This window comes from Panthera onca, chromosome C1 (assembly GCF_046562875.1).
Source record: "Panthera onca isolate mPanOnc1 chromosome C1, mPanOnc1 haplotype 2, whole genome shotgun sequence".
NCBI classification, from domain to species: Eukaryota; Metazoa; Chordata; class Mammalia; order Carnivora; family Felidae; genus Panthera; species Panthera onca.
This window is the reverse complement of record NC_138346.1, coordinates 124,721,229-124,736,432: the sequence shown is the minus strand read 5'-3', so window position 1 is coordinate 124,736,432 and position 15,204 is coordinate 124,721,229. Positions and strand designations below refer to the sequence as shown.

Genomic DNA, 15,204 nt, shown 5'->3' with positions numbered 1-15,204 from the left:
GTCCAGATGGTACAGGTGAATTATTCCAGATATTTAAAGAAATAATACAAATTCTACACAGATTCTTTGAGAAAATACAGGAGGAGGGAATTTCTCAACTCATTCAATTCTAAAACCAAAGACGTTAGAAGAAAATAACATTAGACACAGTTTTTCGTGAACATAGACTTAAAACTCCTTAAAATATTTTAGCAAATCAATATATAGCAATATGTAAAAAGGATAATACATTATGACCAAGTGGTATTTGTCCCAGGAATGCAAGGTTGGGATAACATATGAAACTAGGATAGTAATAGACTGGAAAAGAAAAGAAAACAAAACAAAAAAACATATCTTTTCAAATAGATGCAGATAAAACATTTGACAAAATTCAACTCCCATTCATGGTGCTTCATGAGTTCTACCAGCGCACCTGCTGATTTCCTTGCAGTTTCCTGATGAGTTTGATGGGCACCCCAGTGGCTCCCCACATTTCAACAATATCCCCTGTAAGTGGTTTTCTACTGGGTTTCTGGCAAGTCCAGCCAGGGTCCCAGATGGTTTTGTTAGGTTCAAAACACCCCCCACCACAGGCAGCTTGCTGGTTAATTTCATCAGTACTCCACGAGGTTGTTCCCTGTCCATCAGCCTTGACCCACCAACTGTGAACCAGATCCATCACTGCTACCACACCTTCTCCACACAGGTCTGAATCCCAGAGTTTGGGAGCGTTCTTCCCTTCCAAGTTTGTTCCTCATTGGAGTATTCTCCCTCAGCTTTAGGGTGCTCTTTTATTTCCTCTTAGTTAATTCCTTGTAAATAGTTAATAATTGGTTATATTAAGCTGGCCTTGTTCAAGTTACCATGTTTCTCTCCTGTTTGGATCCTGACTAATACAGAATCAGTACTGGTAGTGGTCCCAGGACACAGACCTGCCAAGAAGGAATTTTAGATTTGGTTGTGTTCTTGGGCCATGAGCACAGTGCCATGCTCGTTCCAGTGGAAAGCCGGGTGCTCACAGTTCATGACAAGAAGTGGCATCACAGTTTGATCCCCGTATTAACTGCGGTTCGTTATGATGAAGAGTTAGCTGAACCAAGCACCGTGGGAACCCACATGACTGCTGCCCTTGACCATTATGGCGGGAATGATGGCCACAAACACCGTGGTATGGATCGATTCTCCTGAGTGTACCAACCACTTTAAAAATCAAATGGTTTGTTATTATTATAAACTTATATAACAAGATTATGATAACACTTTTCAGCACTTCTCTCTACCTGATACAGACATTTGCTAATAGAAGACATTAAAAGATGGGAACATTAACACAAAATAAATGCCAAATAAAAATCAGTTAAAATTTGGAAGAGTACTGCACATATATAATATTTGAAATTTTCACTCCTAAAATGAAATTATAAAGCACACAAGTATCAATTGTATTAGCCGATAGTTCTGACTTTGCTTGGTTGCAAATATTCCGGTATAGAAAATTTTTCCATATTGCATCGATGCTCTTCAAATTGTTAGGCGCTAGTCAGTGGTCATTTGAATAAGCTTGTTTTCTTTTTTAATGGTGAAAATATGTTGTCTCCTTGCCCTGATGTTGGTTTTGCCATTGAAATCCATATTGCTTCTACCTTAGATTTTAGACCAGTTTCAGATTTCAGGTTTGGAGTGTTCCACAACGATGTTCACTTCTCTTCGCATTTCTTCTATTATTTACAAAGCACTGAAACTCATAACACATACTCAAGCAGTGGAAAAGGCCAAAGGACATTGTTGGATAGTATTCAAATAATATTCAGATCTTCCTTCAAGGTGAAATGATTACATAGACTCCCATGTCAGAACTGCCAACTTAAGGACTTGTTTTGCTTTCAAAACCTGTGATTTTTTTTGGGAATACCAGTCATAGGATTTATATAAAGTATAGACGCATTTAATCTCACTAATACTGTATTTGCAAGAAAGACTCACTGTTAGCAGACAGGGCCTTGACCTCACACTTGTAGCCCAGGGAACAGCTGCAAGTAAGACTGACGAGTGCATTGTGACTGCTGCTCTCCCACGTGCTGCTGTGGAAATGCCAACTTTACCGTTTGGTTTCACTTTTCAGTATTTTTTGCTCTTGATTTCAGTTGATATCCTTAGATTCCTTCAAATCAGTAACGTGTCTGTCCAATGATTAAGCTTTAATTCTCACAGGAGAATTGTAATACTTTGTTTTCGCATTTTCCCTACCAACTGATTTTTCTTGGGCTTTTGAAAAAGTCAATTTGCCAAGAAAACTTCAAGAAGGAATTCTTACATGAAAACCCTAATGTAAATCAACTGCAGCTCTCATATATGAGTTGGTGAGACTGCAACGTATACTAACTTTAGGGCATTTTCTTTTAAAGTTAAGCATAGACTTACCATACGACCCAGCATTTCCTAGATATTAACCCAACATAAATTTAAATATATGTCTGCCCAAAGACTTGTAACTTTATAGCTTCTTTATTTAGAATGTCCAAAATCTGGAACCAACCCAAATACCCGTCAATGGTAAATGCATAATCAAATTTTGGTGTATTCAATAGAATACCACTTACGCAATAAAAGTATATTGAATCACAACAAGGATAGATCTCAAAAGCCTCCTGCTAAGTGAAAGAAGCCAGATACAACCCACTACTGGAATCAAATTAATGTATGATTCTGTTTCTATGAGATTCCATTAAAGACAAAACTACAGTGACACCAGATCAGTGGCTGCCACAGGGTGGGGACTGCAAAGAGGCACAAGAAAACTTTTAGGGGTGATGGGTCCCCACACTCACAGAATTGTACTGTTAGAATTAGTGAATTTTGATTGTAGGTCAATTATATCCAAATAAAGTGACCAAGTGGATTCCCACAACTGTATTCTTTCTGTATTCTCAATAATCAGAAAATGGAAGTTTACAAAAATATTTATAATAGCATATAGGTATTTGAAATGCCTAGAACTTAATCTCAAAAGAAGTGTAAAGACTTCTATGAGGCAAAACTAAGGGACCAGGAAGAAGATGTAAATATACTGACAGATTTCTTGTTCCTGGATTAAAGATTCACTATGGTGAAGATAACAGCTCTCCTCAAATTGATTAATAGATTCATTCTAATCCCATAAAAATTCCAGCATTTTTAACCTCTTTCTCTGATTCCAGATTTTATATGGAAGGGCTATAAATGGAAAAAACAGAATAGGTGAACTTGCTCTCCTAAATATCAAGATTTATCATGAAAATATAATAATTACAGCACTGTGATAATGGTGCAGGAATGGTCAGTGGGTAAATGGGATGTAATAGAAAATCCAGTCACACACCTAGTTTTATGTAGAAGTTTCTGTATAAGATTTCTGTGACAGAAGTAATATGCCTGATCAAAGGGGAAAATAATTGACTTTTCAATAAATTGTGTTGAATAACCTTCTGGAAGAAAACAGAAGCCCGACCACTATCTCCCATCAAGTCAAGAGAGATCTATTTTAGTGCATTAAACTATTAGGTGTAAAAGGCAGAGTTGTGATGCTTTTAACAAAGAATATAGAATATCTCCATGGCCTTTGGAAGGATTTCTTCAACGAGGCACGGAAGCATTAGCTATAAAGGAGAGGATTGATAAATTTAACTACAATAAAATGAAAAACTATTATCATTAAAAGACCATTAAAAAAGATGAAAAAAATCACAGAGTAGGAGAAGATACTGTCTGTTCTGCTACAACATTGGTTTCTATAATAACCAAGTTCATAGATGATTGGTAAGTAGGTGGGATAATGATATCAATTTAATGGAAGTAATATTGGTTCTTTCCATTTCCTCCAGCAAGCTAATGTTTTGTGTCATCAAGTAGCGGCAAGTAGAAGGAATATGCAAACATAGTTGAATGTTGTATGCACCATACGCGATGCCCGTTCGCCTTGATTTGGCCTCTTCTCAATTTGAACATGTGCTTTATCTTAAAATCATTTATTGCACATTTTGCCTGATCTTATCTTCATTATTCAGTAGCCTCAACCCTCCTCATACCCCTTCCTGTCAAGCTATCTATTCATTTCTTTTTTTTAAAGTCATTTTCTGAAGACAAAGAATTTTACTTAGTCTGATGTTTTTCTTAGGAATTTAAAATCTTAAATTGTATTAATATTTTTAATTAGGGGGGGTTATTGGTTTTGCTAGTGCTCTGGTAACAAAGTTGCTCTAGGTTTTGAGAAGTCAACTCTGACCCTATTTTCTCCATAACCTCTATCTACTATTTGGGGAACACAGTTTTGCATAGAGCACTGTTTCTAGGAAGCACATTTCACATATTTGCAGAAACTCCCCCTTTGCGATGCTGTATGTGACAGAGGATGGCAGTGCTTCCTCAGTGCTAAGATACAGCTATTTCACATTTTAACCTCTCTCCACTTGGATTGTAGCTTTCAGTAGGTGGTGTCTTTCAATTTTAATTGTCATTTTGTTTTCTTTTTTAGTGATAAGATAGTGGTGCATTTTAGAAGCCGTTGATTACTGAGATTTGATGATGCACTGTCGTATCCAGAATGTAAAGAAATACAAACCAAATTTTAGAAGATAGGCAAGGCAATAGAGAAGTGGCAAAAACCTTGAACAGTCACTTCACAACTGAAGAAATATCTATGGCTAGTAAATATTTGAAAAAGAACGTATAATCTCAAAACCCAGTTGTACATTAAACACACAGTGAGATGCCGTTACATGTCGGCAGAAGTTTAAAAACTTGGCACGTGTTAATGTGGACCTAAAAGAATGCATATGGCATGATTCTATTCATATGAAGTTATAAAATAGGCAAAATTAAGCTATGTTGCTTAGGAATGCATTACATAGTTGGTAAACATTTGAAAGAAGAAAGGGAATCATCATCACAAATATCAAGATGGTGGGTACCTTTGGGGGTGAGGGGAAGGAGAGAAGTATGATTGGAGGCATTCAAGAGGGCTTTTGGTGCCCTGGTGATATTCTCCTTCTTCACTTGGATGGATTTGATATATTACTACTTGTTAAACTTTACATATATGTTTTATGAAACTTTCTGTAGGTTTCAGAATAAAGCAAAAGAGGGGAATGGTCAGTTTTATCAAATGTTGACACAAGGTCGGGTAATATGAGGACTGAGACTCGAGCATTGGGTGAAGCAAAGTGGAGACTCCTGATGAATACAGCGGATTGTCTCAGCGGAGTGTGTGGGGCAGTGATCTGATTGGAATGGGCTCAAGAGAGAGTGAGAGGAGAGGAGTTGGAGACTGTGTGCAAACACGATTCAGAGGAAGTTTTACGTAAAAAGAATTATAGTGGTTACTGGAGGCAATACAGAAAGTTTTACATTAAATATATAGAGTATCAGGAGAATATAAAGATAAATTTTCTGGAATGCTGAAGACAATGAGGTAATGTAGAGAAAGGGAGAGAACTTTTTATGTGTGTGGGATTATACATTTTTGGGGATAAGATGTGAAAATTTGTAATAATCCATATTTGTTAAGAGAATTAACGTTAAAGCTACTTTTTAAGTCTTGGAAACGTATATGTCACACATAACATTTCATACCTCTAATGGAAAGAATCATGAACATCATCTTGCTCAACACCACTTTGCAGAAAGAGAAGGAGGCCCAGAAGGATTCAGTGCTTGTTTAAAATTCTACTGTTAATAACAATTCTAGACTAAAATATAGAGTAACTCCTGCCCCTTGGATCAGTGCTCTTTTTATAGTGTTAACTGTAATATGGTTTTCTCTTAAGTCGAGTTTTATATAATCATTATGTGTTATAGTAGAATTTATTTGGATAATATTTTAATTAGCCTTTCCCAAATAACAAACCAGCCCAGCACTTAATGACTTGAAATAACCATCATGCATTATTTCTCATGATTCCATGAGTCGGATGACTCAACTGGGACAACTCTTGTGGCTGCGGTCATTGGCACCTCCACGCAGATTGTATGGGTTAAGATGGCCTCACTCACAAGTCTGGAACCCTGGTGCTGTTTGGGTGAGGCTCTCTCATCATAGTCTAGACTATACTTCCATGCTTGGTGGTGGAACCATTCTAATAAGGCAAAGATGAAAGCCTAGACTCCTGAAATTGTACAAAATCACATCCTCCACCTTAAATTACTGAAAGCAAACCATAGATCCAGTCTAGATTTTAGAGATGAGGCAGGAGGCTGCTCCATCTCTTGATGGGAGGAGGTACAAAATATTGTGGCCACGTTTTTCATCTATCACAGATCATTATAAATTTTAAATTTAATCATTAAATTTATTTTCCAATGTTAACTTTTACTTTATATGGAGCTAAGAGCTATTAGCTTTTTGGGGAACTAACGATGTAGTTTAGTCAGTATATATGAAAAAACAAATTTGACAAAAAAATATTTAACAAGAAAGAAAGTTATGTTTTCCAGGTTTTGTATGCTCTGTGAGATAAAGCAGATAAAGAAATGCTCATTTTTATAAGAAGTTGGGTAAGGATGAGGGGGGAGATTTGTTGAATACAGTCTTTGTTGCTTACAGTGTTGGCTTAATTGTTATTTTCTGAGATTGTTACCATTAATGGTTTATTAACATCTTTATGGAGTTTTTCATGTTATAGAATGTAATGCAACTAAAAAGTAAGAGCAATTAATAATTTCCCGTGAATTATAATAATAGCATATTTCTAGACACTGCTAATTATATTTGTGTAAAATTTCATGTAATTTACTTGACAACTGTCTATATTGAGTACCTGCCATGATTCTTTCACTGTGCTAAGACTTGGGGCTATTACTTTGAACCACTTAGATGTGATTCCTTCATGTTCCATATACCCCAGGAAGGTTTCTTGAAGAAACTTTTTTTTTTTTTAATGTTTATTTTTGAGAGAGAGGGAGAGAGAGAGAGAGAGCGTGCACACACACACATGGGGAATGGGAGGGTAGGGGCAGAGAGAGAGGGAGCAGAGGATCCAAAGCAGGCTCTGCACTGACAGTGATATGGGCCTTGAACCCACAAACCGTGAGGTCATGACCTGAGCTGAAGTCAGTGGTTTAACTGACTGAGCCACCCAGGTGCCCCACTAAAGAAACTTTCTAAGCCAGGAATTAGCTGAGGTAAGAGTGGGAAAGGGAAGAGGAAGTCTTCCAGAGAAAAGAATGGCTTGGACAAAGGCCTTATGGAGGTGAGCAAATCCAAGAAACATTAAAAGAACTGGGGGAAAAAAAACCCTCTTAGGTTTAAAGCCTAGAATATGAAAGGAGTGAGGCAATAAAGAACCTGGAAAGGTAGAGTGTGGACTTCAGTGCTAAAGATCATGGGAAACCTTTGATTGATTTAGAGGATTTTTGCCCAGATGATTGTTTTAAGAGAAGTCACTGGCTACAGTCTGGGTAAGGAGAGTAGCCAGGGAGAGCAACGGTTGAACCTAGGAGACCATAGATAGTGATATGAATTAGGTCAGTGTGAGAATGAATTAAAGTATATAAATCCTAGAGATATTCAGGAGATGGAATCAACCGGATTTGTTGACTAGATGTGGAATAGAGAGAAGAACCTAAGATGGCGGACTTGCCAGTTTCTGGCTTGGAGCGCCATTAATGAACAGGGAGCAGAAGTGGAGGAAGAGGTTTGGGAAGGCATTCTTACACAGGATTTGCCACAATATCCTAACTCTGTGTCCTGGCTAAATATTTAGATCTCTTTTTTGTATTCTCTACTATTTGAAATAATTTTTCTAGTATCTAGAACTGATAATAAATTTTCAATTTAATTCATATTCTGTAAAATTCAGTCAAAGGTAGCAGTGCTTCCGTAACTTGAATTTATACTTTTGATCTGAAAGATTTTGCTTTAGCATGAATTCTTTAATAGACAGAAATTTAGTATTGTATTGCCATAGTATATTTCATTAAACAGTGTATTTCTGAAGTGTTTGAAATGACTTAATAATAGCTAAGGTGTAATATGTGAATACCTATCTTAAGCCTTAAGCCTTTTATTCATTAATCTAAAATAATTTCATAATTAATATTTGTCCAAGTTTTTAAACTAGAGTTTATTACAAGAACCTTTAAAAATTGTGTCTCTCTTTTTATTGTCCTTCATGACGCTAGGAAGTAGAAGGTTAGCTTACATTTATTCCAGGGAAGAAACAAATGTAGCTTGATGAAAATGAAGTCTGTATACACCTGAGACTAATACTGTATGTCAACTTTGCTTCAATTAAAAAAAAAAAAGAATACCATGTCCCTCAAAATATGAAATATGAATCTGTCATTGGTAGATTTATCTTTCCTTCAGATGTTAAGTAGTGATAAGTGAAGTAAAAGAATTAACTGTTGGGGGCGCCTGTGTGGCTCAGTTGGTTAAGCATCCAACTCTTGGTTTAGGCTCAGTCATGATCTCACAGTTTGTGAGATCAAGCCCTCCTTTGGGCTCTGTGCTAAGAGCACGGAGCCTGCTTGGGATTCTCTTTCTCCCCCTCTCTCTCTGCCCTTCCCCTGCGCTCACTTGCGCGCACGCTCTCTCTCTCTCCGAAAATAAATAAACTTAAAAAAAAAAAAAAAAGAATTGTGTCTTAGAAAGTTAAGCTTCCTTTGACACTAAAACTTTTTTTAGTCTTTGTGGTTCAAATTTCATAGCTATCTGTAGATTTTATTAAAGTGTATTTAGTCATTCTACATTATCTTCCTACTCTCACCAAAAAATGTTAAATCTAAAATTTTCTGATCGTCATTCTAGAAGGTACCATATATTCAGTAGTGTGTTTCTCCCATGTGTTCTCTATAGACTGTATTTTCTATTCTCAATATTTTGTAAGTTTAAAAGCACTTTACAACCTATTTTTTTTTTCTTGTTTTTTTTCCTTAGGCACTACAAGGGCCCCCAGGGATGGGGAAGTACCAGGGGTGGACTATAATTTCATTTCTGTTGAACAGTTCAAAGCACTGGAAGAGAGTGGCGCATTATTAGAAAGTGGAACGTATGATGGTATGTCCCTAAGTACTGACAATGGCAGCAACCTAGAAAACTATCTGAATTATTAGAAAACTGACTAGAATTATTTCAAAGGAAATTTGATCAGTAAAATACCATTTTTGTAAAAAAAAAATTTCTGTTGGTCTTTGGGAAATTTTTCTTTTGGTTAGGCTCTTTGTCATTTGCTAACTAAAATGGGATTAAATAATAAGCAGAAGCATTCCATCATATTATGAAGCTGATTGTGAAGAATGTACTGAAATCATTCAAACTGGCCAGTTTGCATATTTCATAGAAATTCATATTCATCGTGTGAACTCAACATGTGTTTGTTGATTGCTCTCTGTTTGTGGTTGGGAATCCAAATACTGTGCACTTTAAAAAGTCTACACAGCTTGGCTCTCTTGGAGAAGAGAGAATACAGATTGGGGGGTGGGGGGGAGAGAACAAAAATAGAATAATTGATTTTCTTTTCTTATCTCTTCTCTACCCACTTGGTTCTAGGAAGCAGAGACTTAAGATCAGTTTCAGTTTTTAAATGAGGCCACGTTCCGTCCTTTGTTCCCCCTTAACCTCCGCTCTCCCCTGGCAAGCTTGTCCGCTCCATGGTTTCCCGTACTCCCTCATCATTGCTTCATCACGCTGTCATGGTTGCCTTTTTCACAAGCTTGATGAAGGCAGCATCATGTCTTTCTTATTCAGAAGTATCCTTAGTGTCTAGAAATGGTGTTCAATAAACACTGACCTTGAGTTCAGCGTATCCAAACATGCATTTGTGTGTATCCAAAAGAGTAATTCGTAATTTCTCTCTTTAGCTGCACCCTGGGCTCAAAACAGTGGAGTCGTCATTTGCTTCCTCCTCTCTCTCTCCTGTTCCCACGTGTCTGCTACCAAATCTAGCCATTTCTTTGTCTGTAGCAGCTTTTCCAGTGCCTTTCTTTTCACTCTCACACTTCCTTGTGGGCCTTGGACTGGCTTGCATCTGGGCTACTATGGTTCATGTCATTTGTTCACCTTCTTCTCTCCGTGCTCCCCACCTGCCCATTGCTGTCGTGCTAGCCTTCCTCTGGCACAGCTCTGCTTGTGAATCCTCTTCAGAGTCTTCTGTGATTTGCTTTTGCCTGCTCAGTTTGCCGCAGCTACGGGTTCTGAGCTTAGCTCCCACAACTCATTCATTCATTCATTCATTCATTCAGCAACCCATTTTTTTTTTAAATTTTAAGTTTATTTGATTATTTTGAGAAAGCACTAGCAGAGGAGGCAGATAGAGAAGAATCCCAAGCAGGCTCCACGCTATCAGCGCAGAACCCAGTGCAGGGCTCGATCCCATGAACCATGAGATCGTGACTTGAACTGAAATCAAGAGTCGGAGGCTTAACTGACTTGAGCCACCCAGGCACCCCTCAGCAACCCATTTATTAAGTCCCCACTATATGCCAAGCAGTGTAAGAGGGAATAGTGATACTGTAGTGAACAATAATGAAATGATACTACCTTAATAAATCCCATATCTAAATACGAAGTTAGTAAAACAAACAAAATCAAACATCAAAAGGAGATGTTATGAAGGAAACAAAAATGAGATTTTTTTTTTTATTTTTTTTTTAACGTTTTATTTATTTTTGAGACAGGGAGAGACAGAGCATGAACAGGGGAGGGTCAGAGAGAGGGAGACACAGAATCTGAAACAGGCTCCAGGCTCTGAGCTATCAGCACAGAGCCCGACGTGGGGCTCGAACTCACGGACCGCGAGATCATGACCTGAGCCGAAGTCGGCCGCTTCGGCCGCTTAACCAACTGAGCCACCCAGGCGCCCCAAAAAACAAGAGATTTAAAGAAAATAGTAAGAATATCAAAGATAAGGTGGCCTGTGAAGGCTTCTAAGAGGAAGTGACCACTGCCGTTTTATATTTTTATGCAAATAGCCTATTCTCATTCACCTCCCTCTTAGTGGCAACCAGACTGATGTGTTTAATATGTATGCTTTTGTTTGTATGCATTCTTGCAAAATGTGTATTGTGCACCTCGTGTGCATGCATTTATTATTTGCATGCATTTACTCTTTATTATTCTAGATCTCATTCAGTTTTTAACCGTTTTCAGTTGTTTCTATGTTTTCTGGGTTCACCCATGTTGCTATACTGTATTTACATGTAATTCATTGCTGTCTTCAGCACCGCACAGTACTCCAGGTTGTGAATCCACGGCATTTTACTTAACCTCTCTCCCAGTGATTGACTTCCAGATTGCTTCCAATCTCCCCCGCCACCATGGATAAAGCTGTGACACCCTTCTCTCCTAGACCTGTGTGAGTGTGTCTGTGGCATACGTACCCAGGGGCAGAACTGTGGGGTTTTAAGGGCTGTCTGTACTCGCTCTGGTAAAGGGGTTGAGGTAGCTCTGCCCCTGCATCGCCCGTCGGTTCCTGCAGCAGCATCAGTAAGGACTCCACTTCCTCACCATCCGGCTTCAGAATTTTGCCAGTCTGATGGTTGTAGAAGTGCTATCTCCTTTAAATTCAAGTTTCTCTGGTAGTCAGAGAGTTTGAGCATGTCTTCATATGCCTATTAGTAATTGTCTTTTCGTGTGTTTTTTTCAAGTGGGATCTCCGTTTGCAGACATTTCTTAGATATTTAGATATTTATTTAGAAATTAATTCCTTATTGGTTATAGAGGTTTCCTCCCATTCTGGCACCTGATAAGCTTGTCCTGTGTTGCTTCATTGAACAGAAATCCTTAATTTTTTTTTTAATTTTTTTTAACGTTTATTTATTTTTGAGAGAGAGAGAGACAGAGCATGAACGGGGGAGGGTCAGAGGGAGAGGGAGACACAGAATCTGAAACAGGCTCCAGGCTCTGAGTGCTCAGCACAGAGCCTGACGTGGGGCTTGAACTCACGGACCGCGAGATCATGACCTGAGCCGAAGTCGGACGCTTAACCGACTGAGCCACCCAGGCGCCCCTAATTTTTTTTTTAATGTTTATTTAGTTTTAGAGAATGGAAGAGGGGCAGAAGGAGAGAGAATCCCAAGCAGGCTCCCTGCTGATAGCGCAGAGCCTATTGTGGGGCCCAGACCCAAGAACCGTGAGATTGTGAGCTGAACTGAAATCAAGAGTCGGATGCTTAACTCACTGTGCCACCCAGTCTTCCAGAAATCCTTAATTTTTATGTATGAGATTTATCACTGTTTCTCTTAGGATTTGTGCTTTAGAAGTTTTAAGAAGTCCTTCTCTAGGGATGCCTGGGTGACTCAGTCAGTTGAGCTTCCAACTCTTTTGATCTTGGCTCAGGTCATGACCATGAGATCGAGCTCTGTATCAGCTTCTGTGCGGACGGCACAGAGCCTGCTTGGGATTCTCCCTCTCTTTCCCTGTCTCTGCCCCTCCCCCGTGCTTGCTCACACGTGCACTCTCTCTCTCTCAAAATAAATAAACATGAAAAAAAAAAAAGAAGTCCTTCTCCACCCTTACATCACAAAGACATTCTTCTTTATTTCCCTCTGTTAAGTATAACAACATGGGATCTGGCAGTGTGGCATATTACATATTATTAATTGCTGTGTGCTGAATTCAAAGGAAATGCAAATTGAAATGCTCCATTTCACACCCATCAGATTGACAAAAATCTTCAAGTCTGATAATTGTGGGAAGTGGAAACTCGAATATACTGCTGGCAAGAGTATAAAATGATACAGTCCCCTTTTGGGGAGCATCTTGGTAATAGCTGGTAAATTTGAAGATGCACTTAACTCTGAACCCAGCAGTTCCCTCTTTGGATGCCTACACTAGAGAAATCCTTACCTCTGTGTGTAAGTAGTCACATGCCGGAATGGTCATTACAGCATTAATTTGAAACAGTGAGAGAATGGAAACAACTCTGTTTGAGTAGGGGAGTTAATGAGGTGCGCTTTAATTTTTCATGAAAATGGACTAATTATACAGCAGTTAAATAGACTTGAATCTACATGTATGAACACGAATAAGTCCTAGAAATATAATTGTATAAAAAGAAAGATGCAAAAGAATACATACAGTATACCATTTATTTTTAAAAAGATATGAAATGTGACAAAAACCTTTATGAAGCTTTCACAAAAACTGGTATCTATATATTATGTGTGCATGTACATGCATCCTGGTTGTACATAGTGTGCAGGGGAATGACACATACCAGCTTCAGGACAGCTCAAGGAGAGCACGGGAAGGACCGAGACAGGAAGTTAGGGCTTTAATTGAATATGTGACCATATATGCAAGTCCTTAAAGAGGGATAAAAGGGAGACCTGAAAGGAATCTGACCTGAAAGGAAAGTTAAGTAAATAAGGATGCTTCTAATACACTTGTCTGTGTTTTTTGTGTGTATTTAAAATATTTAATAGTTGATAATTCCATTTGAAAAATTTTAAAAAACCTTCAGGAAAGAAAAAAGAGGGGGGGCGGAAGCCTTCCAAAACAGCTTCAAAAAGCTGAAAACCTTTTTCTGATAATAATATAGAAGGACTCACAAACTGTGTCATTTTTATGCCTTGCTGTATCTGAAATCTTGCTATTTACCAACCACTCAAGAAAAATAGATCTAATTTCCTTATGAGCAACCCTAGTTTTCTTTTTTAATCTAAGCCCAATAATCACGTTTAAATAAGGAAACTGCCAGAATTTATTATGAAGTCCTAAAATCTTCATGATCATGGGTAGCAATCTCAATATTGCAAATTTGTCTGATTTCACCCAGGAAGACAGTTAAACTTCCTCGAGTGGGGTAGTAATTACTAAGTCTACACAGTAACATGTGTGTCTAGCATTTTTACTACAACTACCGTCCTTAGAGAAGTGGACATTTGATTTTTGCCACGGCATGTCCAAATTCCTGGGCAGCATGATTGGGGGACACAGTGCAGGAGAAATTGAAATCCTGGGGCATCCTCCTTCTCCTCCACCAGACCTCTCTTTGGGATGTTTCTGTGCCCCCTGCCCCAGAGAAGTGTGAGCTGGCCTCTTCGTTGAGTCTTTGCTTTATTACTCGTGGCCCAGAAAGTTCGCAGAGACCTCCTCTGAGCCTTTTAATACGAATCTTTGCATCCATCTACATGATAGGAATAACTCCATTTCAAACATGGATTGGGAAGCAAGGGACTTATTGAGTGGGAGAGATAAGAGGTAGTTGATAAGTGTTTTGGTTTGATTTCATTGTTTTGTCTTGAATATTTTAATGACAATTACCACTCTAAGTCAGATTTCCAAAGAATTTATCTTAATGCTTTCTCCTCAAGGCACACACTACTGAAGGTGAACTTATTTGTAGATTTGCCTCAGTTTTATGGTGAACAACCTATGCTTTTTTCATCTGGGACAAATAATTCATTATATACCCCATTCATTTACTCTATGTGATGAGTGTCATGATTGCCTGCTTAAAGAACGCCTGGCTGGCTCAGTTGGTTAAGTGTCCAACTTCAACTCAGGTCATGATCTCGTGGTTTGTGGGCTTGAGTCCTGCATCGAACTCTGTGCTGACAGCTCAGAGCCTGGAGCCTGCTTTGAATTCTGTGTCTCCCCCTCTCTCTGCCCCTCCCATGCTCATGCTTTGTTTCTCTCTGTCTCTCAATAATAAATAAACATTTTTTAAAAACTAAAAAAATAATAATAATTGCCTGCTTAAGAGCCCAGGAATTTGATTAGAAGATGTGATGTTTAAAATATATATAGTGAGTATTTTATTCCCTAACCATATTTATCTTCTTAGAGCATTGGCATGGTGGCTGATAAAAGGTCAAAACTGGCAGGAGCCACAAACTATTCATGTAGCTAGACCTTTTGAGTGGTTTTCCATTGTATTTGCCCGCCTACTGGGAATTGCATGACAAATTAAGATACTCAATTGTTTTCATTCTACTCTGGAACATTTATTTTTACTGCAAAAATTCCTGATCCTCAAGACTTAGAATATTAAAGTATTTCTTTCTTTCCTGAGAGTAAGCCAATATTGAATTATGCTAATAATGTCTCTGTTCAATAAATTGTCGAATAAAATAATATAATTAGAATGCTCAGAGAACCTAAAAATTACTTTTACATAAACAGCCTACATTTCAACACACACTGGTTAGTTCTCAGCTTTATCCTTTACCCACATATTTCCTCGTTTTACCAAAATAGTTCATTATGTTGCACATCAGAACAAAATTATTTGAGTTAGTTTTCTC

At 38.2% G+C, this 15,204-nt stretch overlaps 1 protein-coding gene across 2 annotated transcripts in view; it reads left to right on the top strand.

Annotated features, from left to right (window-relative positions):
- The window catches only part of MAGI3 (membrane associated guanylate kinase, WW and PDZ domain containing 3), a 246,412-nt gene that overhangs the window by 152,405 nt on the left and 78,803 nt on the right, over positions 1-15,204 (top strand). For both annotated transcript variants that reach the window (XM_060622702.3, XM_060622704.3), the window contains exon 3: positions 8,894-9,013. In XM_060622702.3, coding sequence (XP_060478685.3) covers positions 8,894-9,013 — 120 coding nt within the window. The remainder of the gene's footprint in view (positions 1-8,893; positions 9,014-15,204) is intronic.